This window comes from Rhinolophus sinicus, chromosome 12, assembly GCF_057876585.1.
Source record: "Rhinolophus sinicus isolate RSI-liver-muscle chromosome 12, RSI-T2T, whole genome shotgun sequence".
Classification (NCBI taxonomy): domain Eukaryota; kingdom Metazoa; phylum Chordata; class Mammalia; order Chiroptera; family Rhinolophidae; genus Rhinolophus; species Rhinolophus sinicus.
In genome coordinates this window covers 3380915-3407446 of record NC_142512.1, presented here as the reverse complement: position 1 = coordinate 3407446, position 26532 = coordinate 3380915, and the positions used below count along the sequence as shown (strand labels likewise).

At 43.2% G+C, this 26532-nt stretch overlaps 1 protein-coding gene across 4 annotated transcripts in view; it reads left to right on the top strand.

Annotated features, from left to right (window-relative positions):
- PRPSAP2 (phosphoribosyl pyrophosphate synthetase associated protein 2) overlaps nt 1-12401 on the top strand; it is a 45597-nt gene extending 33196 nt beyond the window's left edge. For all 4 annotated transcript variants that reach the window (XM_074320756.2, XM_074320755.2, XM_019753769.3 and 1 more), the window contains 3 exons: nt 3392-3462; nt 7032-7178; nt 11670-12401. In XM_074320756.2, the coding sequence (XP_074176857.2) occupies nt 3392-3462; nt 7032-7178; nt 11670-11828 (377 nt within the window). In that variant the 3' untranslated portion in view covers nt 11829-12401. The remainder of the gene's footprint in view (nt 1-3391; nt 3463-7031; nt 7179-11669) is intronic.
- The last annotated feature ends 14131 nt before the right edge of the window (nt 12402-26532 follow it).

Below are 26532 nucleotides of genomic sequence, written 5' to 3'. Positions count from 1 at the left end.
ATCACCCCAGAGCACCCCTACCCATTCAGTAATTACCCCCACACCCCCTGGCAACCACTGATCTTTCTGTCCCTATAAATTTGTCTTATTTCATATAAGTGGAATCATACAGTATGACACTGTTTGTGTCCAATTTTTTTCGCTTAACGTAATGCCTTTAAAGTTCATCGAAGTTGTTGCGTGTCCCACTACTTCATTCCTTTTGATGGTCGAATAATAGTCCATTTGTTGGACACTTGAGTTGTTTCTACCTTTTGGCTATAATGCTGCAATGTGCATTCATGTACAAGTTTCTTGCAGACATATGATTTTATTTCATCAGGGTCTATACCTAGGATTAGAATTGCTGGATCATATAGTAATTTTATGTTGAACTTTTTGAGGAACCACCAAACTGTTTTTCATAGCAGCTATGCCATTTTACATTCCTACCAGCAATGTACAAAGGTTCCAGTTTCTCCACATCCTTACCAACACTTATTTTCTGATTTGTTGGTTATAGTCATTGTCGACTGAAAAATAATATCAACTAGGTGTTCTGTCACCAAAGAGGATTCATTCAGGAACAGAAAGGATTGCAGCCCAGTGCGTGCAGACGAGGCAGCCATGTGCATACTCTCTGGCCTGTGTGCCAAGGCGGAGGGGCACTTATATGTGGGGAAACGGAACTTACGGGAAAGGGAAGTTAGAACCGTAGAGCTTTATGATAAACATGGAGTTCCTCCTGTAGGGTTCTGGTGACTGCTTAGGCGTGAGAACTCCCATAAGCCCTAGCTCCTCTTGTAGACCCACCCAACTGATTATGTTTGCTTTAAGTTCCAGTTAGTCTTTATCATCATCCTAGTGGGTGTGAAGTGGCACTTTATAGTAGCTTTGATTTCATTTCCCTAATGGCTAATGACATTGCTATGCAAATCCTTTGCCCATTTTTTAATTGGGTTGTTTGTCTTTTTATTGTTAAGTTGTAAGAGTTCTTTATATATTCTGGACACTAGACTCTTATCAGGCATATGATATGCAAATACATTTTTCCGTTCTGTAGGTTGTCCTTTCACTTTCTTGATAGTGGCCTTTGATGCACAAAAGGTTTTGATTTTGAAGTTCAGTTACTTATTTTTATATTTGTCACTTGCTTTTTGGTGTCATATCTAAGAATCCATTGCCAAATTCAAGGTCATGAAGATTTACGCCCAGGTTTTCTACTTAGAGTTTTATAGTTTTAGCTCTTATTTTTAGGTCTTTGATCCATTTTGAATTAATTTTTGTATCTGGTATAAAGTAGGATTCGAGCTTCATGCTTTTGCATGTGAATATCCAGTTTTCCCAGCACCATTTGTTGAAAAGACTATTCTTTCCCCACTGAATGGTCTTAACACCTTTGTCAAAAATCAATTCTAAGTGTCCATCGACAGATGAATGGAAAAAGAAAATATGTATATACACAGTGGAATATTACTCAGCCATAAGAAAGAAGGAAATCCTGCCATTTGTGACAACATGGGTGGACCTTGAGTGTATTCTGCTAAATGAAATAAGTCAGAGAAAGACAAATACTGTATGATCTCACTTATATGTGGAATCTTTAAAAAAAAAAAGCCAAACTCATGGAAACAGAGAGTAGAATGCTGGCTGCCAGGGGCTGGGGAAGGAGAAAATGGGGAGATGTTGGTCAGAGACTCCAAGCTTCCAGTTAGAAGATGAAGTTCCTGGGATCTAATGACCATCACGGTGATTATAATGAACAGTACTGTGTTTTCCCCCCGTCTTCTGCCGACCCCCACTCTGGTTCAAGCCGTTGTCTCTCAATCTAGTTGTGTAGGACACAGCTCCCTGGCCCACGCTGGTATTATGAGCCTTGTGGGCCCCCCCCCCCAGGCAGTCAGTCGCCAGTCATTGGTTGGCCGCTCACAGCCACTCATGGCAGCTCTCCCCGGATGCCGGCCGCTCATGGCAGCTCATAGCCGCTCATGGCAGCACACAGCAGCCCGCGGCAGCCCACGCCAACCCACACCAACCTCCGGCTGTTCACGGCAGCCTATCACCAGGGAGAGCTGCTGTTCACAATCTTAGCTGTAGAGGGCGCAGCTCACTGGCTCACTGTGGGAATCGAACCTGCGACCTCAGCGTTAGGAGCACAGCGCTCCAACCACCTGAGCCACCGGGCTGGCCTAACAATACTGTATTAATACTTGAAAATTGCTAGATATTCAGTGTTCTTACTGCACACACACAGGCAATCATGGGAGGTGACGGATGTGTTAACTAACCTTATTGTGGTGATCATTTTGCAGCATTTGTGTCTCAAAACACCAGGTTGTACACCTGAGACGCACACAGTATTATAAGTCAGTCATATCTCATAAAGCTGGGGGAAATTAGTTAACTGTAGGTGTTTGGTTTATTTCTGGGCTCTCAATTCTATTGCATGGATCTCTATCTTTATGCCAGCACCACAGTATTGTGATTAATCAAGCTTAATGTGAACTGTAATTAACAAAATAAGTAAAATAAAAGTTTGTAGTAAGTTTAAAAATAGCAAAGTGTGAGTCCCTCCACCTTTATACTTCCTTTTTTTTTTTGAGATTATTTTGGGTATTTTAGGTCCCTTGCATTTCCATATGAATTTTACTCTCAGTTCATTTCTGCAACAGATGACGTTGGGATTCTGATAGGGAATGCATTAAATCTCTCGATCCCTTTGGGGAGGGAGCATTGCCATCTTAACAATATTAAGTCTTCTGATCCAGAAACATGGGATGTCTTTCCATTTATTTGTTTTCTTTAATTTCTTTAGCAGTGTTTTGTAGTTTTCAGTGTACAAGTCTTTCACCTCATTGGTTACATTTATTTTTAGGTATTTTATTCTTTTTGATGCTTTTGTAAATGGAGTTGTTTTCTTAATTTCCTTTTCAGATTGTTCATTGCTAGTGTGTAGAAACACAACTGATTTTTGCGTGTTGATTTTGTACCTTCCATCTTTGGTGAACTCGTATATTCACTTTGGTAGTTTTCTGTAGATTTTCTATATGTACCATCATGTGATTTACTAATAGAGATAGTTTTCCTTCTTCCTATCCCTCTAGATGCTTTTGATTCCCTTCCTTGCGTAATCGCCCCGGCTAGCATAGCCAGTACAGGGTCGGCGGGTGGAGGTAGGCCTGCTTGTCTTGTTCCTGGGCTTAGGGGCAAGCGCTCAGTCTTTTACTAAGTATATGATGTTAGTTCTGAGGTTTTCCTAGTTGCCCTTTATCAGGTTGAGGAAGTTCCCTTCTATTTCTAGTTTTTTGGGTCTTTTTATCATGAGACACTGACTTTTTAAAGGCTTTGACTTACTTTTTAATATAGAAACTTGTGTGTGTGTGTGTGTGTGTGTGTGTTTTATTCTGACCAGTGCTGATTCCTAAAGAAAAGCCCCCAATCACAGTTGTTGGCGATGTGGGAGGAAGGATCGCCATCATTGTGGTACGTAAGCCTCTCTTACTATTACTTGTCATTCTGTCGACTTATTTGTTACTTGTATGGGAGCAGTAGGACGGCAAGGTAAGTCTCATTTCAGTTGGTGCCTTGTGCTAACTGGTTACTTTGGTCCAAAAATTGAAAATTGATATCATTAACTTATTAAGAAATTGCTAGCTACTTAGTTCGTTAAATATTGTGCGACTGTTTGTTATAACATGATAAATTGTTGTGTGATGAAAATAGGGTACAAAATTGATTATAAATGTTTAAAGCACACATCCTCTCACACTTCACAAAACCATTGCACAAAAGGAATACATTTAATGCCTGTGTAGCTTAGATTAGAGTAAAATGAACACGTGGGTGCTCAGCACTCATCATGGAGGACTCTCACTGCACCTGTCTTCTCTCTTCCCCCCCGAGCTGGTCACTAGCCCGGAAGTTGGCATTTGTGCCTCTACTTACCCTTACAGTCCGTCAGGAGTGCATGTGTCCCTAAACACTGTGTTGTCTTGTTTTGCATGTTTTTGATGTTTATATAATGAAGGCTTTGTGTACTTTGTGACTCTTTTGTTCTCACTCTTTTGAGATTTCTCTGTGTAGTAACATTTAATTGTACATTATTCTTTTTCACTGTGTGGTGTTCCATGGCATAACTATTACACAACTTATTTATCTGTTCTCTGGGCATTGCACACATAATTTTTCGTATTTCCAAATAATACTGCTTTGAACATTCTTACACCTATTTTCTGTGCATCCATGCAAGATTTTCTAGTGTCTGCGAGTGGAGTTGTTGAGTCTGAAGCACACACATTTCCAGCTTTACTAGGTGGTGCCGAATTGTTCCCAAAGCAGTTGTTTACCAAGCCTCCATAGGGGGCCCCACATTCTCTCCAGTGCTTGTAATTTTGTTAGCAAATCTCTGACGTCACCGTACAGGGTGATCGCTCTCCATTACTCCTTAATTAGTAAAGTCTGTAGAAACAAGATGCTATGAATTAAGTAGCACTTTTTTCCCTTTCTGCTTCAACTGCATTTAAAAAATACAAAACTTTTATTTTGAAGTAATTATAGAGTCATAGGAAGTAGCCAAAAAAACACAAAAAACTACAGGGAGGTTTTGCACATTCTTTACTCAGTTTCCTCCTTCTTGCTTAACTGTATATAGTAACACAGTCTGGAAATTCATATCACCCCATCCATAGAGCTGCTTCAGAGAGCACCAGTGTTGTGTGTGTGTAAATGTCTGCAGTCTTATCACATGTGTAGCTTTGTGTAACCGCCACTGCAATCAAGATAACAGAACTATTCCATCAAAAAGCTCCCTTTATCGCCACACCCAGCTCCTGCCCTCCTGACCCCTAACTGTGGCAGTACAAAATCTGTCCTGTCTCTATAGTCGTGGTTTCGGGAAAGTCTTATAAATAGACTATACAGTATGTAACCTTTTGAGATTGATTTTTTTTCACTTAACATGATTCCCTGGAGATCCATTCAAGTTGTTTTGTGTATTAATAGTTCATTCTTTTATTGCTATAGTATTCCATGTATGTAGGTACTGTAGTTTGTTTAACCACTTGCCTGTTAAAGTAAATTTGGGTTGTTTCCAGTTTTCTGCTGTTAGAAATAAGACTGCTATGCACATTTATATATGGGTTTTTGTCTGAATAGAGTTTTAATTTTTCTAGGATAAATGACCAGAAGTCCAGTTGTTGTGTTACATGATAATTGCAAATATAATTTCATAAGAACCTGTCAAACTATTTTTCAGAGTGGCTGTACCATTTTACCAGTAGTGGTTTTAAAGTAATATATGTATTTTTTTCTTTGATCATAGTAATATCAGTATATATTTGAAAAGAATAAAATATATGTGCATACTATATACAGAGGGTGCCAAAAAATGTATACACAGTTTAAGAAAGTAAAAAACTGTAAAAATTGTAATAATATGTACCGATAACAAAAGATGAATACAAGTCATGTCTGACTTCTGCAATGACAAGAGGTGCTCAGCGTTCAGACACTTCTGATTACAGCGAACTACTGCTTGAGCAGCATTGACCAAAGTGTCCACTTGTAGACATTTTTTTTGGCACCCCTGGTGTGTATGCGTATATATGCATGTAATAAATACATGAATATTTATTCAACCCAAGACAGTGCTTGATGCCCCAATGGGCTGAAAGTAGCTTGGGAGCCCGATTGTGATAGGAAAGACTCGGTTTCCACCTCCTGTGTTTCCCTCCTGCGTGTCTCCTTCACTGCTCAATATAAAACACTTCACTTTGGGTCACCAAATGTGTGGAGATTTTTCCCCACACCAAGCAATTCTCTGTGACACCAACTGGGTGTCCTACAATTTAACTCACAGGGTAAGGGCTTAGTCCCACTTGACTGCTGCCACCACACTTCAGATGCTGTTTGCAAGTAGTAGGTCCCCAGGTTACCCACAACTCTGTCCGACTTGGCTACAGATCACAGGTTCCCATCACCCCCTCCTAGGGTTCCCTTAATTTGCTAGAGCAGCTCCGGGAACTCAGGGAAATACTTACTATTACCAGATGGTTATAAAGGTTGTGATAAAGGACACAGATGAACAGACAGATGAAGAGATACACGGGGTGACGTCTGGGGGGAGGTCCCGAGCTCAGGGGCTTCTGCCCCGTGGAGTTGGGGTGTGTCACCCTCCTGGTTCGTGGTTGTGTTCACCAACCTGGAAGCTCTCCGAACCCCGTGCTGTTGGGATTTTACGGAGCTTCCTCACGTAGGTACAATCGATCATTAACTCCATTTCCAGGCCCTCCCCCGTCTGTGGAGAAGTGGGGGCTGGGGCTGACAATTCCAGCTTCCAGTCATGGCTTGGTTTCCTGGTGACCAGCCCCCACCCAGGAGCCACCCTGGGGCTCACCCAGAGTCACCTCATTAGAACAAAAGACACTGCTGTCACTCAGGAAATTCCAGGGGTTTCAGGAGCCCTGTGCCAGGAACTAAGGGCAGAGACCAACATATATATTTTCTATTATCGCACACTGGGAATCTGTGGTCCATAGATTGGAAACCACTGGACTGGCTTTATTGTTAAAAATAATAATTATTGTTTTTCCCATTATAAAAACATCTAAAAAGCATATTTCCCATATGCCCAATGGAGAAAATTTGGAAAATAAGGAAAAGCAGCAAGAAAATAGGAAAGAACCATCCAGAGTCAAAGCATCTTCTAACAGCTTTACTGTGTATTAAAAAAAAAGAAAAGAAAAGAAAAAGAAAACAGCATGCATTTCTGGAGCACCTGCATGGTGAGGGCACAGTTCTGGACATCGGGCCGTAGAGGGGGACCCCAGGAGCACTGAGTGTGGTGGAGAGAGTAGATGCCTGTAAATGACAGAACTGCAAGGCTTGCAGGGGATCAGTGGGGCCGTGACGGAGCCACATGACCACGCTCTCTGGACGTGGTAAAACGGAACGGCAAATGTGTCATAGAATTAGACCCTTTCTCTTCCCTGGTTGTCTAAACCCACCTTTGCAAAAGTGTTCATGTACATTTTGCTCAATCTGTAATTTGACAGGATGACATAATCGATGATGTTGACAGCTTTCTTGCTGCAGCAGAGACCTTGAAGGAAAGAGGTGCATATAAAATCTTTGTGATGGCGACGCATGGCTTGTTATCTTCAGATGCTCCCCGACTGATTGAAGAATCTGCCATTGACGAGGTAACAGCCAGGCCACGTGCGGGCGAGCCTGCCCTGCCGCCCTGAGCTCCGTGCAGGGGCTGTGTCAGAGGCCCCCAACCCCACCCCTTTTAGCAAGATGAGAAACTGCGCTTCAGAAAAGTTAGGTGACTTAAGGTCCGACAGGTACAAGGCCGTGCGTTGGGGTTTAGACCTCAGCGTGCCTGATGCCAAAGCCCGTCGCTCTCCCTGCTGCAGCCGCTGTGGGCTGAAAGTCGGAGGAAGGCCAACGGGGCAGTTTTCCTAAGCTGCCCCGGCTCCCAGTGCGGCTGAAGGAAGGCTGTCCAGCTTTATCGCCCTGCTTTGTCCTCGCTCAGTCCGCAGCCAGCCAGGTAGCCCGGGGGCTTGAGTGTGTAAATCACATTTTTATTACCTCTCGAAGAGAAGTGCTGGGTATTGAGCTTAAATGAGTCAAACTTATCCGAATCCCAATTTTCTACTCCTCACATGAGATCTCCTTGAGCCTGGCCCTATGTTTATCATCTTTGATGGGTTCAAGATGCCTTAACAGACCAAAGGCCAGACTTGCGTGCTCTGATCAATAACCCAGCCTCCTCGCTCGGCTGGCAACACGGACTGAGAACTGCAGTGACATTACAGGCGGTCCAGGAGGCAGAGTCAGTGATACAGAATTCACATGTCAAGTGGAGGGAGACACCCTCAGGCCCGGGCAGCTCTCTCTGGTCTGTCCGTGTGGCACCAGCTGGCGTTCTCCCAGCTGCTGTGTGTGGGCACCTCAGAAAGAGCAGACCAGAGGAAGGGGGACACGGGCCTGGTGGAGCCAGTTCCTTTGAGCAGAGTGGACGTTGGAGAGGAGGCGTGAAGAACAGCAGAGGCAGGTGTGAGTCTAGTAGCCAGAGCTCTTCTGTGGGGAGCCTGCGCTTGGAGGTGCTCTTGCATCCCTGAGAGGGCGCTCTCACTGACGGCCTGCCGGGGTCCCTGAGAGGGCGCTCTCACTGATGGCCTGCCGGGGTCCCTGAGAGGGCGCTCTCACTGATGGCCTGCCGGGGTCCCTGAGAGGGCGCTCTCACTGACAGGCCTGCCGGGGTCCCTGAGAGGGCGCTCTCACTGACAGGCCTGCCGGGGTCCCTGAGAGGGCGCTCTCACCAGTGGATGGGCCTGTGGGGGTGCTGAGGCAGTGACTGGCGGCTGAGCCAGGTTCCTGTTCACAAGAAGTGAGTGGTTTTCATACAGACTTACACACAAATCACAGTTGCACAGTAGATGAAAAGCTTTGAACAATGTAATAGTGATGGCAGAATTAACAAGTTAGGAGGTGTGGGGTGGGAGAACTGGAGAGAGGCGAATTTCCCCTCCTTTCAGAGTAGTAACCCGTAGATAGCGCTTAGGGTTGATAAATCAAGATTTGAAGTGTTTTTCTTTCTTTTTAAAATTAAAAGTAGTTACATGAAACGCCTCGAGTAGGCATCTGTACAGACAGTAGATTAGTGGTTGCCAGGGGTTTGGGGAAGGGTGAAACTGGGAGTGACAGCTCAGGGGGATAGGGCTTCTTTTTGGGGAGACAGTAAACACAGCTCCGAATGTTCTGAAAACCATTGAATTCTATCCTTGGGCTGTTCACAGAATAGACCATCATGGTTTTCAGTGTTTTAGAGAAAATTGATGGAAAAAGTTCTCAGTACTTGACATGTATTTGAATGCAGAACATAAAATTATTTGTCCACCTTAAAAACAAGGGTGAATTTTATGGTATGTGAATTATATCTCAATAAAGCTATTATTTTTAAAAGTAGTTAGAATAACTTTTGGAAATTTTATTTCCCAATGAGGGTGGTTCTTTATAGAGGAAAAGAGCCACAAGGTGACCACATGGTGCCTCCAGGGGTCGCCGTGCAGGCCTTGCGGGTCCAGCCCTGCCCCCAGCGCTCGGCACATTGATTCTATGTGAATGGTGCAAAGAATTCTGTGATACCCGTGGAGAGGTATTTTTTTCCTTTGGGAGCTGTTCTCCCTTTTACAGGTCATGAGATTTATATAACCCTTTATGTTTCCATTTCTGCCTTAGTCTTCAGGAAGATCAAATACCAAATGACGAGTCGCAATAATTAGTTAGAGTACGTATTTGTCCCTAGTGCTGGTTCTAAATGATTCCTGGTGGGCCACGTCTGCTTCAGCAATCTCACTGTGATGTGCTGTTTCAATAAGCTGTCTTGGGGCCGGCCCAGTGTCTCAGGCGGTTGGAGCTCCGTGCTCCTAACTCCGAGGGCTGCCGGTTTGGTTCCCACATGGGCCAGCGGGCTCTCAACCACAAGGCTGCCAGTTCAGTTCCTCGACTCCCGCAAGGGATGGTGGGCTGCGCCCCCTGCAACTAAGATTGAACACGGCACCTTGAGCTGAGCTGCCGCTGAGCTCCCGGATGGCTCAGTTGGTTGTAGTATGTTCTCTCAACCACAAGGTTGGCGGTTCAACTCCCACAAGGGATGGTGGGCTCTGCCCCCTGCAACTAAGATTGAACACGGCACCTTGAGCTGAGCTGCCTCCAGGATGGCTCAGTTGGTTGGAGCGCATCCTCTCAACCACAAGATTGCCAGTTCGATTCCTCGACTCCCGCAAGGGATGGTGGGCTCTGCCCCTTGCAACTAAAATTGAACACAGCACCTTGAGCTGAGCTGCCGCTGAGCTCCCAGATGGCTCAGTTGGTTGGAGCGTGTCCTCTCAACCACAAGGTTGCCAGTTCGACTCCTGCAAGGGGTGGTGGGCTGCGCCCCCTGCAACTAACAACGGCAACTGGACCTGGAGCCGAGCTGCGCCCTCCACAACTAAGATTGAAAGGACAACAACTTGAAGCTGAACAGAACCCCCCACAACTAAGATTGAAAGGACAACAACTTGAAGCTGAACGGCACCCTCCACAACTAAGATTGAAAGGACAGTAACTTGACTTGGAAAAAAGGCCTGGAAGTGCACACTGTTCCCCAATAAAGTCCTGTTAAAAAAATAATAAGCTGTCTTGAGGCCTATGTTGGAAGTAGGGAGTATGTATTATAAATAATAATATTATTCCCATTCTTTGTTTTTTAAGAAGGGTGAGTATTTTTTTTCCATTTGTAGCTGTTGAAAAGTGCTTATTTTCTCTCTTTTTAAAAAGATTTTATTGGGGAAGGGGAACAGGACTTTATTGGGGAACAGTGTTTACTTCCAGGACTTTTTTCCAAGTCAAGTTACTGTCCTTTCAATCTTAGTTGTGGAGGGCGCAGCTCGGCTCCAGGTCCAGTTGCCATTGCTAGTTGCAGGGGGCGCAGCCCACCATCCCTTGCGGGAGTCGAACCGCACTCCAACCAACTGAGCCATCTGGGAGCTCAGCGGGAGCTCAGCGGAAGCTCAGCTCAAGGTGCCGTGTTCAATTTTAGTTGCAGGGGGCGCTGCCCACCATCCCTTGCGGGACTCGAGGAATTGAACTGGCAGCCTTGTGGTTGAGAGCCCACTGGCCCATGTGGGAATCGAACTGGCAGTCTTCGGAATTAGGAGCATGGAGTTCTAACCGCCTGAGCCAGCAGGCTGGCCCCTCTCCTTTTTCTTTTTTTGGTTTTATGAAATCTTAACTTTTAAAAATAACAGCTGTATTGAGATATAATTCACATACTATACAGTTCACCCATTTGAAGTACATAAATACAGTGGTTTCTAGTATAGTCACAGACTTGTGCCTCCATCACCACAATTTTAGAACATTTTCATCCCCCCAGAAAGAAACCTCATCCCCATTAGCAGTCACTCCCCGTTTCTTCTCAATCCACTCAGCCCTAGGCACCACTAATCTACTTTCTGTCTCGTAAGATTTTCCTAATCTGGTATTTCATATGAACAGAACCATACAATATCCGTCTTTAATGTCTCTCATCTCTCACTCAGCATGATGTCTTCAAGGTTCATCCATGTGGTAGCTTGTGTCAGAACTTCATTTCTTTTTATTGCTGAATATTTCATTGAACGGCTAGAACACATTTTTGTTTCTTTGTAAGTTGATGGAAATTTGTGTAGTTACTACCTTCTGACTATTGTGAATAATACTGTTGGGAACATTCATGTCCAAGCTTCTATATGCCCATGTTTTCATTTCTCTTGGCTGCACACCTAGCAGTGGAATTCCTGGGTCACATGGGACCTCTGTGTTTAAACTCTTAAGGAACTGCCAGACTGTTGTCCAAAGCAGCTGAACCATTTTACATTCCCACCAGCAGTGTATGAGGATTCCGGTTAATCTACATCCTTGCCAGCGCTTGTTGCCAACACTTGGCAACACAGTCTTTTTGCCCATAGCTGCCCTCGTGGGTATAGGGTTATCAGCTCTTAATCTCTAAGAAACGCAGACAGCATTCACACCGATTGAAAACTGAAGGTATGGTAGACCCACTGTCCTCCTCAGAGAGTTGACAATATATCAGATTTTCAGGTCAAGCCAGGAGCTGCTTGGTTTTGTGATGCTCTTGGTGTTTTTCTCTTGATTCCAAGGTGGTGGTCACCAATACAGTTCCACATGAAATCCAGAAGCTCCAGTGCCCCAAAATTAAAACTGTGGACATCAGCATGATCCTTTCAGAAGCCATCCGTCGGATTCACAACGGGGAGTCCATGTCGTACCTTTTCAGAAATATAGGTTTAGATGACTGAACAGCTTCCTTGCCGTGAGACTCCCCAGGGCCCAACTGGAAATGTGAGCGTGCGCACTGTGAGGGGCCGCCTGATGGGGTGGGTTTCCCAGGGCGTTGTGTTTTGTTCCTTTCTTCTCCTTAATTCCTATGAAGACAGACCAACTTTCCAATGTCAGTTTGGATGTTTCAGAGTTTTTTTTGGCAATTTTTATAAAAGAAAAATTATATTCTCCTCTTAAATAAACTAAGTTAAGACCTGTTGTTTTTAGTTCATTTGAAATATAACTTGGAATAAGATTTTTAAGCTCACAAATAGCCTTTTTTCAAAATTGTTGGAGCCTAAGTGCTTGAAAAATTTAATAAAATAAATGATACCTGCAATTGAAAAGCCAAAAAAATTATACTGTTGAATCCAGTAGATGACATTTTTAGAAATGATTTTATAGATAAGCATATGGAATATGTGACCATTATTTATTTTCTGCAACAAAAGAAGGAATAAAAGCTTACTGTGTTTGTGTGTGTTTTTTAAAACTTTGTGTTTTGGCAATTGTTTTATAAGTAAAATAAAATAAAAGCTGAGTATACAGGCCATGGGTGGTAAACTGTTCAGCTTCATTGTGTTTTCTCTTCTGCCTTCTTTCGGGGACACAGGAGCCTCGTAGGGATGCGTGTTCCCTGGGCCACTTGTCCAGGACCCTGCACGCTCCTCATGCAAAGTCCTTTGACTGTGACAGGAGAGGAACTCGAATCCCGGGATGGGGGGTGGGGGCCTTGTTTGACAGCACAGCCATTGTGTAAACCAAATATGCCACTGCATGTCCTGGGGGCAGAGATGCTGGAGGGGGTCATCAATGAGCAGGTGATATGGCCCTTGTCAGTGTCGGCATCTAGTCTTGTCTGTCCTGGACTTGAGAACTTGAAACCTGTACCTTAGAGCATATCAGACTAGGAAACACTGGGGTCCATGACTTCTGCCAAGGTGTTCTCCCACTGAGGTCACGTGTGGGCAATCCCATCCAGTCAGGGAAGAAAACTTCAGACGTTCTCACCAAGAAAAAGATACCTTTTCTTCCAAAATTAAATCTTTGCATTCTGCCTGTCTCTGTTGGGATATGTAATAAAATCGTTAACTCAGCACAAAGTTAAGAGTAGTCACTTACTGTTAGCCACACGGGGGTTCCCTGGCCCTCCCTAGTGAGCAAGGTGACCCCTGGGGGCTTGCCCTGCCCGAGCATGTCCGGCCTCTGGCAGCTGCATGATGCCCAGGTACCAGGTGATCTCTTGCAGGTCCCTCCGTGCCCATGACAGCCAGCAGCGCCCAGGCCCCGCCACACTACTTCTGAGAAAGGTGCCCTCCCCACCTCCCTTCAAGTCTTCTAGTCCAGTTAATCCTAGAGCTGTCTCCTTTGAAAATGTGTCTGTCCTTGCCTTTTGAGGACCTGTCCCTAGAGTTGGGAAGGTAAGATCTTTCCAGACGCCTTAGGAAGTACTACACTGACAACTGCTTTGGCTGGTGCAGCTCTGGCCTCTAGCAGGTTGTCGTCTCTAACCAATTGCCCCATTTGGAAGAAGAGCTTCGGGGACAGGAATGACCTGTGAGAGGAGCCAACCTGTGCCCACCAGGACTCTGAAATTAATTCTCTGAAATGGGCTGATGTGGCTTCACAGTAAACCCCACATCTTCAGACTGCTGTGTTGTCGTTTCCCCCCCGCCCCCATCTTTTGCCCCTTTTGTCACCATATTACCATTGAGCTCATTCAGTAAGAAGTTTTCCCTTGGTGGCTGTGTCCCATGAGGTTTGACCTGCACGGTTTTCCTTGATGTGTCATGCTTCATGAACTAAAGTCAAATTTATAGAAGAGAAGTGAATGGACAAAAATGTAATGGGATGTTTTCCTCTGTGTGATGAACTTGGAAAGCTAGCTAGAGCCCTTCCGATCCAGCCATACGTGGGGGTATGCTCAGTGCTGGCTTCGGCAGGATTGGAAGATGAACACCTGAGATAACCCACCACCTGGCAGGGTTGATTCCCAGGCACCTGGCAGGTCTTAGCAGAGAGTTAAGGGGCATGAAGAAGGAACAGCTATTCCATATGAGGATCAGGAAAGATGGTAGGTGGAGAATAGAAAGAAGGAACAGAGGCACGATGGTGCATGGTGTGTGGTGTCACATCATGGCCCGTTGTGGCTGGAGCAGGAGAAAAGGGTGCTGAGGAGGGGATGGCAGGTGGAGGCTGCAGGAGAGACGCTTTTCAGACACGTGTAGGAGGTTGGGCTCTGTTGTGGGGCTCACGGGTTCTGAGGGCCAAAGAGCACAGAAGAGAAAGCCTCCCACCTGAGCCCCTCGGCCACCGAAGTCCTCTCCTGGAGAAAATCAGATGTTTGTGTATCGCAAGCTTTACCTCAGCAAGAGAAGTCCTGTTTGCCTTCTAATCTACTGTCTCCACTTAGAAATTCTGTAACAAAACAAAAAAACCCTAATAGTTTCCGATGTTGATTGTGATGTCATCGATCTGGACCAGACAAATGTGAGTTAGAGCTTTGCTCTCAGAGCATCACAACACTGGGTGATGTCACGGAGGGGTGAGAGTGAAGGAATGAATGCGTCAACACACACCCGTTCAGCCACGGCTCTGCACCAGAATGCTCTTCATCTGGTTCTCGTAATTCTTTCTCATCTCCACGGCCTCACCACTGACTAACCGTCTAGGATTCAGACTGAAGCTTCCTGCTTCCCAGCCCAGTGCTCTTTGCAACCGTCAAGCATATCCAGACTGAAGACCTCTTCTTTTACGTGGGTATATGGCAGAGCTGAGAGAACGTCTAGGCATTCCCTAAGGCCTTGGCTTGACTCACTAGTTAGCCCTTTTCTGAATCTCTCACTGTTGAGTAGCCAACCTGCCAGCCCAGTCTTTGGCTGGTCATGTTTGTGCCTAAAACTGCAGGTTGGTTGGCCACTGAAAACAGCTACTAAAGGAGGCTTCCACTGCCACAAAGCACCACATGCCAGGCGTCGTCCTGCGGTGCGCCTCCGCGTCCCAGGCGTCGTCCTGCGGTGTACCTCCGTGTCCCAGCCCACCCTGGCAGCATTCCTGTTTGCTGTGCAAGGAAACTGCTCCAGAGAGGCGAAGTGCTTTTCCCACTGGTCAGTGTCAGGATTCGAGCAAAGTAATACAGGCGTACCTTGGAGACATTGCTGGGTACGTTCCAGATCACCGCGGTAAAGTGAATATTGCTGTAAAACAAGTAGTAATCTTTCTGCTGATGGAGGATTGGGTTTTAATTTGTAAAACAAACAATAACAAAACAAAAAACCCCAGCATCTGTGAAGTGCGATAAAAGGATGTGTAATAAAACAAGGTATGCCTGTGCAGCTTGGTTAATCACATACAGCAATACCATTCCTGTTAGGGTCTAGTCAAAGTAGAAATCGGCATTGTTAACATGGCACATTCACTCTTGCTTAGAACTCCACAAGTTTAATACCGGTGTAACTCGCCTTTGTGCTTTGTCAGTGAGCATGGTTTTCTTGAGTAAACACTTGAAAGTAACTCTGGAAACTTAAGTGAAGTTGGGAGGCCAGAAGGGGGAGCTCTCACACAGTACGACGAGGTCAATTACAAGAAAAATTGTCAATTACAGACTCCAGCAGAATAATCATCCACAGGAAAGAATTGTCAACTACAGGCCCCAACCGGAAAGATGTACATTGCATCTTCCACAAGAAGCTGGCAGGCCAGCAACTCAGCCATTGAGCAACTGTCATCATCCTCAACTGCTTTTCTCCAATGAAATTTCATTAAAAACAACCCCTCACAATTTCCTACTTTTTCTCTATAAAATAATGCTTCTCTCCTTTGTTTGTTGAACTTGCCAATGGTGTTTGCTATAGCTTGATTGTCCCAAATTGCAATTCTTTCCTGTTCCCAAAGAAACCCATTTTTGCTGGTAAAATAACTTTTATTTTTAAGGTCCACATGACCAAGTTTTCCTTAAAAAAGAATGAGCTGGCAACTGTTGGCATGGTGGAGTGGGGAACTCCAAAAGTCTGTCTTTCCATAAAGCAGAGAATAAATTGGCAAAAACTGTCATGGTCGACTTTATTGGAACTCTAGAAATGAATCAAAAGTTTACAGCAACCAAGTAAATGCTCAGTCACACACACACAAAAAAACAAAAAACAAAAAAAACCCAAAAGACAAAACCTGAATCCCGATAAGAGAGCTTTGTGGCATTTCATCTCCCCTTGGTCCTATCACCTGCTCCCCAGCTCCATGACAGCCTTGAAGACAACAGCCTGTGTTAATGGTGTGGGTACCTAGTTCCAGTGGGAGCAGAATTGTGCTTGTTTGTTTAGACCTGTCTGGTGGCTTCTTGAAGGACTGGCTCAAAGAACTTGCCTTTATTTTACCCAATAAACTCTCCCAGAACAGAGAGGCACCATTGTTGAAAAAGTTCAAAAGCAAATGTATTAGCTATTGCCTCTTGGAGCAGACAATAAAACCCAAAAGCTTGGGAATAAAGGCTGGGGAATGAGATGCTTTTGGAGAAAAGTGCTTTGAAAAGCTCCCACACATTCCTGGGAATCTAGAAGGCGCCACGATTGCAGAGCGTTGAGTGTATGCTCAGAAAATACCTGAGAAAGCTGTAAGATCTCATCGCTGCACCATGCCTATTATTCGGCTCTGCACAAGAAAGAAGTGAGGGCTAAGGCAGAGTTGTGAGCTGCCTGGCTGAGTGTTGAAGGCATGCCCCAAGCCACATACAGAGCCCATCTGCATACTGGGAGATTTTTTTGGGGGGTGGGGTGGGGTTCAGGCTTTTAAAGAAGTCTGTGATGACTCACTAGCTGACCACTGAGATAACTCAAGAGAGACTTCAGGTGCCAAAACAACAAAGAATATAGACTTTATGAAATTAGTTCAGAAAAGCCACTAAACAAACACAAACAACTACAAGTAGCAATAACACTGCGGAGGGAGGAAAATCTGATTTCCAGACTTCCCACATTATAATATGCAAAATGTCCGTTTTCAACAAAATAATTATGAGGCACGTAAAGAAATAAGGTTGTGTCACCGGAGGCTTACGGGGATGGCCAAGAGGGGACTCAACCCAGAGCAGGGGTGACCAGGTACTTATCTCTGTACAAGAAAAAATTCAAGAGTGAGACAGATGCAGGAAAGAGAAAGTGGCTTACTAAAAACAAAAGTACATACTTGAGAGGAAAGTGCGGGCAAACTCAAAGAAAGAGTCACCCTGAGGAAGTCATGATCAGGGGTTCTTATCCCTCACAGGGCAGGAATTGGGGACGTGCCATTAACAGGGTTCATTCATCTCCTCCCTCTGCGTGGGACTTCACTTCCTGCTTTTTCTTCCTTATTTGGTTCCTTTAGAATTGTCAAGTCATCAGATGCATGAAGGGAGTCATAATAACAGCAATACAAATGACATTATAATGACATTAAAATTAGCTAAAGTTCAGTCCCCAGTCATAGGGATTAGCTTTGCTGGATGAAAGTGGTTCTTGTTTTTCTCCAGCTGCAGGTACTGGATACAGTCACTTGTTACTTGTATAACTAGTGAGGCACCTCACGTTGTAACCTGTAGAGGGTTTCCTAGGCTACCTATCCTGCTCAGTTGGGCCGTACAGAGGGGGAAAAAAGGAATAGAAATCATCCTTGAGGAAGTCCAGACAGACTTACTAGACAAAGACTTTAAGTCAAGTATCTAAAATACTGGGGATGCCAAAAATAATGTACACATTTTAAGAGATGTTATTTATGTATTACTTTTCGAAGTTGAGTTGAATTATGGTAGCAATGTGTAGTATGACATGCACTCAAAAGATGGTGTTAATCAAATCAATGCTAGCATCATTCATTGTATTACAATTTTAATACAGTTTTTTCCTTTCTTAAAGTGTGTGTACATTTTTTGGCACCCTGTGTATACTCAGAGATAAAGGAAACCATCAAAATGATGTCTCACCAAATAGAGAATGTCAATAGAGACAGAAATAATAAAAATGAGGCAAACAGAATTTGGTCAATGTGGTGGAGCTGGAAGCACCACCTAGACAAAAATTGTGCTGGCAAAATTTATCCAATGCAACACTTTTGGAACTCTGAAGTCTATCAGATGTTTGCAACTTCCAGGAGAGGTCCTGAATGGTAAATTGTGGTTAATTTTGGTCAATTTCAGCTCTTAGGACAGTAGCAAATACTTATTCCTCACCCCAGCCCTATGGCAGGCAGCAGTGCATATGTTCCTGGATCATTCTGCACAAGCTTATAGAAGCCAGGGTTGGTAAAAAGGACTCTGCCTTCCAAATATTGGGGATTTGTGCTCTAATAGCGGATGGCTGCTTCTGATCACAGAGGAACAGACAAGGGTGGGGTGGGGTGCAACTAGGAAAAGAATAGCAAATTAAATCCAAAGTAAGTAGCGGAAAAGAAATAATAAAAAGTAGAGCAGAAGCCAATGAAATTGAAACCCGTAAATTGATAAAGAAAATCAATGAAACCAAAAGTTGCTTCTGTAAAAAAATCGATAAGCCTCTAGCCAGGCTAACTAATAAAAAGAGAGAGAGGACACAAATGAATAATATCAGAAACCAAAGAGGGAACATCACTATAGATCCCATGGACGACAAAAGGATAAAAAAAGAGTACTAGAAACAACTCATGCCCACATATTTGATAGCTAGATTAAATGAACCAATTTCTTGAAATAAAAATCTACCAAAACTCTTATAAGAAGAAACAAACAACCTGAATGGGTCTATACCTATTAAAGAAATAATTGATAACCTTTTAAAACAGAAAACACCTGGCCCAGATGGGTTCACTGGTGAATTCTACCAAACATTTAAGGAAAAAATTACACGCGTTTTCTACAGTCTCTTTCAGAAAATAGAAGCAGAGGGAATACTTCTTAATTTATTATATAAAGCCGGCATAACCCTAATACCAAAACCAGACAAAGACATTACAAGAAAAGAAAATCAAAGACCAATATCTCTCATGAACTTGGATGCGAAAGTTCTCAACAAAATAGTAGCAAATGGAATCCAACAATGTATGAAAAGAATTATACACCATGACCAAGTGGGATTTATCCCAGGTATGCAAGGCTGTTCCAACATTGAAAAATCAATTAATATAACCCATTACATCAACAGGCTAAGAAAGGAAAAAAATACATGATTACAGATGCAGAAAAAGCATTTGACAAATCCAACACCTATTCCTTATAACTCTCAGAAAACGAGGAATAGAGAGGAACTGCATCAACTTGATAAAGAGCATCTACAGACAACTTACAGTTAATACTATACTTAATGGCAAGAAACTAGAAGCTTTTCCACTAAGATCAGGAAAAAGGCATGGATGTCCCCTCTCACAACTCCTTTTCAACATCATACCAGAAGTCCTAGACAATGCAATAAGACAAGAAGAGGATATTAAAAGTATACAAATTGGGAATGAAGTAGTAAAGCTGCCTTTTCTCAGGTGACATGATCATCTATATAGAAAATGTGAAAGAACTGACCAAAACCCTCCTGGGATCAATAAGTGAGTGTAGCAAGGTTGCAGGATACAAAAGTCAATCGCTTTCCTATATACCAGAAATAAACAAGTGGAATTTGAAATTAAAAGCACAATACCATTTACATTAGTACTACAAAATGGAATACTTAGTCATATCTAACAAAACACGAATAAGATCTATATGAGGAAAAATATAAAACTCGGATGAAAGAAGAACTAAATAAATGAGGAGATAGTCCATGTTCCTGGACAGGAAGCCTCAATATTGTTAAGGTGTCAGTTCTTCCCAACTAGATCTCAATGCAATCTCAATCAAAATTGCAGCAAGTTATTTTTGTGGCTACTGATAAACTGATTATAAAGTTTATATGGAGAGGTAAAAGACCTCCAGAATAGGCAGCTCAGTATTGAAGGAGAAGAACAAAGTTGCAGGATTGGTGCTACCTGACTTCAAGACCTACTCTAACGCCACCATAATCAAGACCCTGCGGCGCTGGTGAAAGAATAGACAAACAGATTTCAGTGGGACGGAATAGAGCCCCGAAATAGACCCATGACTGATCTTTGATAAAGGAGCCAAGGCAATACTATTGTATACTTTGTAGTTTTCTTCTTCTTGTTGAGAAGTGGATGTTTGGATTATTACAACGTGGTGGTAACTTTGGAAATCAGATCTTCCCCCCTCCTGATGAGTTTCTGGTTTTCGCTTGTTGAGGGCTGAGGCATCCATTTGTTTAGTAACTTTTCCAAACTACTTTTGCAAAGTGCGCATGACCTGTATGTGCTCGACATCATTACTCATCAGGGAAATGCAAACCAAAACCACAATGACATACCACTTTACACACAGTAGGACGGCTACGATAAAGAAAAAAACCCAGAAAATAACAAGTGTTGGCAAGAATGTGGAGACATTGAAAACCTTGTGCATTGCTGGTAGGAATGTTAAATGGGATTGCTCTGTGGAAAACAGTTTGCAGTTCCTCAAAAAGGTAAATATAGAATTATCTGTTATCTTACAATTCCACTCCTAAGCATAGACCCAAAAGAATTAAAAACAAATGTTCAAATAAAAACGTGCAAACACCATGTTCATAGCAGCATGTCTGTAATAGCCAAAATGTGGAAACAAGCCAAATGTCCATCAGCTGATGCATGGATAAACAAAACACTGTATAACCATATGATGGAATATTATTCAGCCATAGAGAGGAATGAGGTGCTAATACATGCTACAACATGGATGAACCTTAAAAACAAGCTAAATAAAGTATGCCAGACACCAATGCCGCATATTGCGTGATTCCACATATATAAAATTTCCAGAATAGGCAAACCAATAGGGACAGAAAGTTTATTAGTGGTTTCCAGGTGGTGGGGTCATGGGGTTGGGGAGTGATGGGGAGTGATTGGCTATTAGATAGAGGGTTCTATTTGAGGGGATGAAAAACTCTTAGATATTGGTGATGATTGCAGAACATTTTGAATGTACCGGAAGCCATGGGATTGCATGATAAATTATACATTTTATATTATTTATTTTATTTTATGTGATATATTTTGCAAAACAATGTTGAAAGAAATTGAAGTAGACCTAAATAAATGGAAAGACATCTCATGATCATGAATTGCAAGGCTTAATGTTCTTAAGGTGACGATACTACCCAAAGCGAGCTACAGGTTCAGTTTCACCCCTAAACCAAAATCTCCACAGAGTAGAAAAAATGCATTCTAAAATTCATATGATGGAATCTCCAGGGACTTCCAATATCCAAAACAATCTTGAAAAAGAAGAAAAAAGTTGGGGATGTGCACTTCTCCGTTTCAAAGCTTATTACAAAGCAACAGTAATCAACACTGTGGTGCTGGCATAAGGAGACATGTAAACCAATAGAATAAAGCATTCAGAAATAAACCTAGATATCTACGGACTATTCATTTTTGACAAGGGTGCCAAGAGCTTTCAACTGGAAAAGAATGTTTGGGTTTAAGATAATTTAAAACAATTTTAAATGGTGTTTTGAACAGCACCTCATTCCTTTCTATGGCTGAATAATATTCCATCATATGGTTATACAGTGTTTTGTTTATCCATGCATCAGCTGATGGACATTTGGCTTGTTTCCACATTTTGGCCATTAGAAATAGTGCTGCTATGAACACGCGTGTGCACGTTTTTATTTCAACATTTAAACAGTTTTAAATGGTGCTGGGACAACTGGATATACACGTGCAAAAGAATGAAGCTGGACCCTTACCTCACAGCATTATACAAAAATCAACTCAAAATGGATCAAAAACTTACATATAAGAGTTAACGTTATAAAACTTTAGAATAAAACATAAGGGTAAATCTTCATGAACTTGGATTTGGTCATGGTTTCTTAGATCTGACACCAAAAGTACAAACAACAAAAGAAATAACAGATATATTGGATTTCATCAAATTAATACTTTAGTGTGCTAAAGTACATTATCAAGAAAATGAAAAGACAACATAAAATGGGTGGAAATTGTGGCATTTTATATAACTGATAAGGGTCTAGTATCTAGAAAACACATACACATGCACATAGTACCCTCCTCATTTGTGATTTCACATTCTGTGGTTTGCCCACAGTCAACTGCAGTCTGAAAATATTATTAAATGGAAAATTCCAGAAATAAACAATTCATAAGTTTTAAAGTACTTGCTGTTCTGAGTAGCATGATGAAATCTCTCACCATCCTGTTCCATCCTGCCTGGGACGTGAATCATCCCTTTGTCCAGTGTATCCACGGCATAGCTACTCGCCCATTAGTCATTTAGTAGCCATCTCTGTGATCAAATCGACTGTCACAGTATCACAGCACTTGTGGTCAAGCAACCTGCAGTTTACTTAATAATGGCCCCAAAGCCATTCACATAACTTGTATGACAGTAGATTGTTATAATTAATCTATTTTATTATTAGCTATGTTAATCTCTCACTGTGCCTAATTTATAAATTAAACTTTATCATAGGTGTGTGTGTATAGGAAAAAATATAGCATATATAGGGTTCGGTGCTATTTGCTGTTTTAAGCAAATAGGGGTCTTCGAACATATCCCCTACGGATAAGGGGAGACCATTATATATACAAGGTGTGATTAAAAAATACAGTGAATGTTTACATTGAAAAATTGTATTACAGTAAAAGACGTTACCATTAATCCCCCTCAAAATACTCCCCCTCGCTTTGAACACACTTATCCCATCATTCTTGCCACTTTCTGAAGCAGTTCTGGAAGTCCTCTTTTGTGAGTGTCTTTACTTCATCCTCCATCATGACAACGCTCCGTGTCACACATCTTTTCTGGTTTGGCAATTTCTGTCAAATAAAAACATTACCATGTGTCCTCTGTGTCCTCATCCACCTTATGCACTGGATCAGGCATCGTGTGACTTTGGCTCTTCCCCAAAGTCAAAATGACCATGAAAGGTAAATGTTTTGAATCGATTCAGGATATTGAGGCAGCCACGACAGCACAACTAAAGACACTCATGAAAGAGGACTTCCAGAACTGCTTCAGAAAGTGGCAAGAATTATGGGATCAGTGTGTTTGAAGCGAGGGGGATTATTGGCAATGTGTCTTTTACTGTAATCAACATTTTTTTTTAAACATTTGCTGTATGTTTTGATCACACCTCAGATACAATACATATAAATATACATACATATACAACTTATAACTCAACAACAAAAAGACAATCCAATTTAAAAATGGGCAAAGGGGCCGGCCCGGTGGCTCGGGCGGTTGGAGCTCCGTGCTCCTGGCTCCGGGGGCTGCCGGTTCGATTCCCGCATGGGCCGGTGGGCTCTCGACCACAAGGTTGCCAGTTCAATTCCTCGGGTCCCACAAGGGATGGTGGGCTCTGCCCCCTGCAATTGTGGTTGAGCACGGCACCTTGAGCTGGGCTGCCGCTGAGCTCCCGGATGGCTCGGTTGGTTGGAGCGCGTCCTCTCAACCACAAAGTTGCCGGTTCGACTCCCGCAGGGGATGGTGGGCTGGGCCCCCTGCGGCTGGCAGTGAGTGGCGGCTGGACCTGGGGCTGAGCTGCGCCCTCCACGGCTGGGACTGAAAGGACAACAACTTGAAGCTGAACAGCACCCTCCACAACTAAGATTGAAAGGACAACGACTTGACTTGGAAAAAAGACCTGGAAGTGCACACTGTTCCCCAGTGGAGTCCTGTTCCCCTTCCCCAATTAAAAAAAAAAAAAAAACCCAAATCTTAAAAAAAAAAAAAAAAAAAATGGGCAAAGGACTTGAATAGGCATTTCTCCAAAGATACAGAAATGGACAAAAATTACATGAAAAGATATTAATGCAAATCAAAAACCACAGTAAGATACCGCTTCATATCCAATTAGATGATTATACTACAAATAAAACAAAATAAAAAATAAACCAAACAAACAAAAAGCAAACCAGGAAATAACCAGTGTTGGTGAGAATATGGAGAAGTTGGAACTGATGGCAGGAATACAAAATGGTGCCACCACTATGGAAAACTGTCTGGTAATTCCTCAAAAAGTTAAACATATCTAAGTGTTACAAAACTGACTTTCTAAAGTAATTTCAATCCTCACATATAGCTGGGAAACTGTTAGGAGATAGAACCAGTGGCTTTTTTTGTTTTAATTCCTATATCTAATTAAGCACTAACTGGTTTTACTATTTTACTGTCTTGACATTGCTTATTATTATTATTGACTGAATTCTGTCCCCTGTTCATTTTGTTTTGTTTGAAATTTAAAGTTATTTTCTTACTGTGTTTATCATACCTGTTTTAATAAACTGCTTTCTTTAAATGCAATAAATTCTATTAAAAAAAAAAAGTTAAACATAGAATTAGCATATAACCCGTCAATTCTACTGGCAGGTATATGCCCTTGGAAACAGGTGCTCAAGTTGGCAGGTGTACATACATGTTCATAGCACACTTTTGGCAACAGCCAGAACATGGAAACAGCTCAAATGTCCATGGGTGGATGGATATACAAATTTTAGTGTGTACCTAAAATGGAATATTATTCAGTGATAAAAAGGAATGGATTAGTGATACAAGTTACACTGTGGATGAATCTCCAAAACATTATGATAAGTGAAAGAAACCAGACACACAAGAACACATGTTATATGATTCCATTCCTATGAACTATCCAGAACAGGCAAATCTATAAGAAACAGAAAATAGGTTAGTGATTGCTGGGGGGGGCGGGGGGGGGGCGGGGGGGATGGTACGGCAAGAACCTTCTTGACAGGGGCAGGGTTTTACCTGAGAGCGATGAACGTGTTCTGGAACTAGACAGAGGTGGTGATTATACAGCGTTACTAATGAACTGAAAATCACTGAATTGTTCACTGAAAAATGGCTAATTTTATGGAATGTGCATTTTATCTTGATAACAAAAAAATAATAGTCTTCTGAGATTTAAAGGCTTGGAATCCTTAGCATTTGAAGATCCCTCGTCACCTGTCACCCTGCGGAGATATACTCAGGAGCAGAGCCTGCGCTGGTACTGACGGGCACAGGTGCTCACCGAGAGGTGCGATGGCACAGCCCCTGAACGGGAAAGGTGCAGGGAGGCACAGAGATGACGACAGCTCAGCACAGCCTGGAAGGGCGCCTCGCGGTCCCCAAGCAGACCCAGCAGTAGAAGGACATTGATGATCAGTCAGGACATTGATGGGAGCGGCAGAGGCGGAGCTGGACAAGTGCTGGGCCCAAGGTCTTACACTTGACCTTAGGAGTAGTGAAGGCCATTGAAAGTTCATTTTGAAACAGGTGTGTCATATCAAGGATTATGTTATTAAGTCATTCTGACACCCTGTGCATGGTGGGTGGAATAAAAAAATTGACTGGAGGCAGACAGAGCAATCAGGCTGTGAGACCCAGGTGAGATTCAAGAACATCTAGTCTACCAGCCCAGAGGAGCGGACCAAAGCATGGGGGGGTTGCTCACAGTGAATGCCTGTCACGGGCTTTAACAGGCAGACTCGAGACCTAGATGATTAGAGCTTAACCCCCTTCTCTGCCTCTTACTTACTTTGTGACCTTGAGCAAGTTACTTAATTTCTCTGTGCTTTCGTTTGTCCGTCCACGGAAGAGTTGGGAGGGTGCCTGGGTCCCTGGTGACGTCTCAGACGGTGATGATGGTTGTGCGTTGGATGCCCGCCACGCTCTGCAGAAGCATAGGTTTGGTTGGGAAGGTGCTGTCTGAGGGGAGCCAACTGGATGTGGACATCGGAGCTCAGCCACCAGATCAGAGAAGTGGCTGCAGGAGGGGGAACTGCACCCACACAAACAGGAAGTGTTTGTTGTCAGGAACTGGACTAGTAACATAATTCCGTTTCCTCTCCCTGCCCTTCACAGCAAAGTGCTCCTTCCAGCTTCTCTACTCAGTGGTGGGAAACAGCCTGAAATGGTGAATGACAGGTGCTGGGGCCGGGTGAGGGGCTCTGGGGGCCTGCAGACAGAGCCCCCCCAAGCCCTCCCGTTCACCAGCAGGTGGGTGCCCATGCACATCCTTCTGAACCCTGCCGTCACTCACACACACTCTTTTGTACATAATGAGGGGATACACGAGGTCCAACAATTAAGTTTGCGAACTTGCCACCGTGCGCCTGGTACATTGGCAGCCCTGCGCAAACAGCCCAGTAAGGTTCCATAACCTTGGTATATCAGTGTCTCACAGCTGTGTTTGTGTGGACGTGTGGAGGTGTCTTGCTGAGTGGCGTTCATTATTGTTGTTGCATGTTTTTGTGTGCCGTTGCGAGAATGTCTGAGCTTGAATTAGAGCAACGAACAAACATTAAATTTCTTGTTAAACTTGGCAAGAGTGGAAGTGAAATCAGGGACATGTTAGTCCAAGTTTATGGGGATAATGCCACACAAAAAATGGCAGTGAACAAATGGATTAAACGTTTTTCTGAGGGGAGAGAGCGTGTCACTGATAAAGAGAAGTCAGGGCAACCAGTAACGAGCAGAACTGATGAAAACATTGCAAAAATTCTTCGAATTGTGCGTCAAAATTGTTGGCTGACTGTGAGAAGCATAGCAGACCAAGTAAACATCGATAGAGAAACAGTTAGGAAAATCTTAAACAAAAACTTTGGCAAGAGAAAGGTGTGTACAGAAAT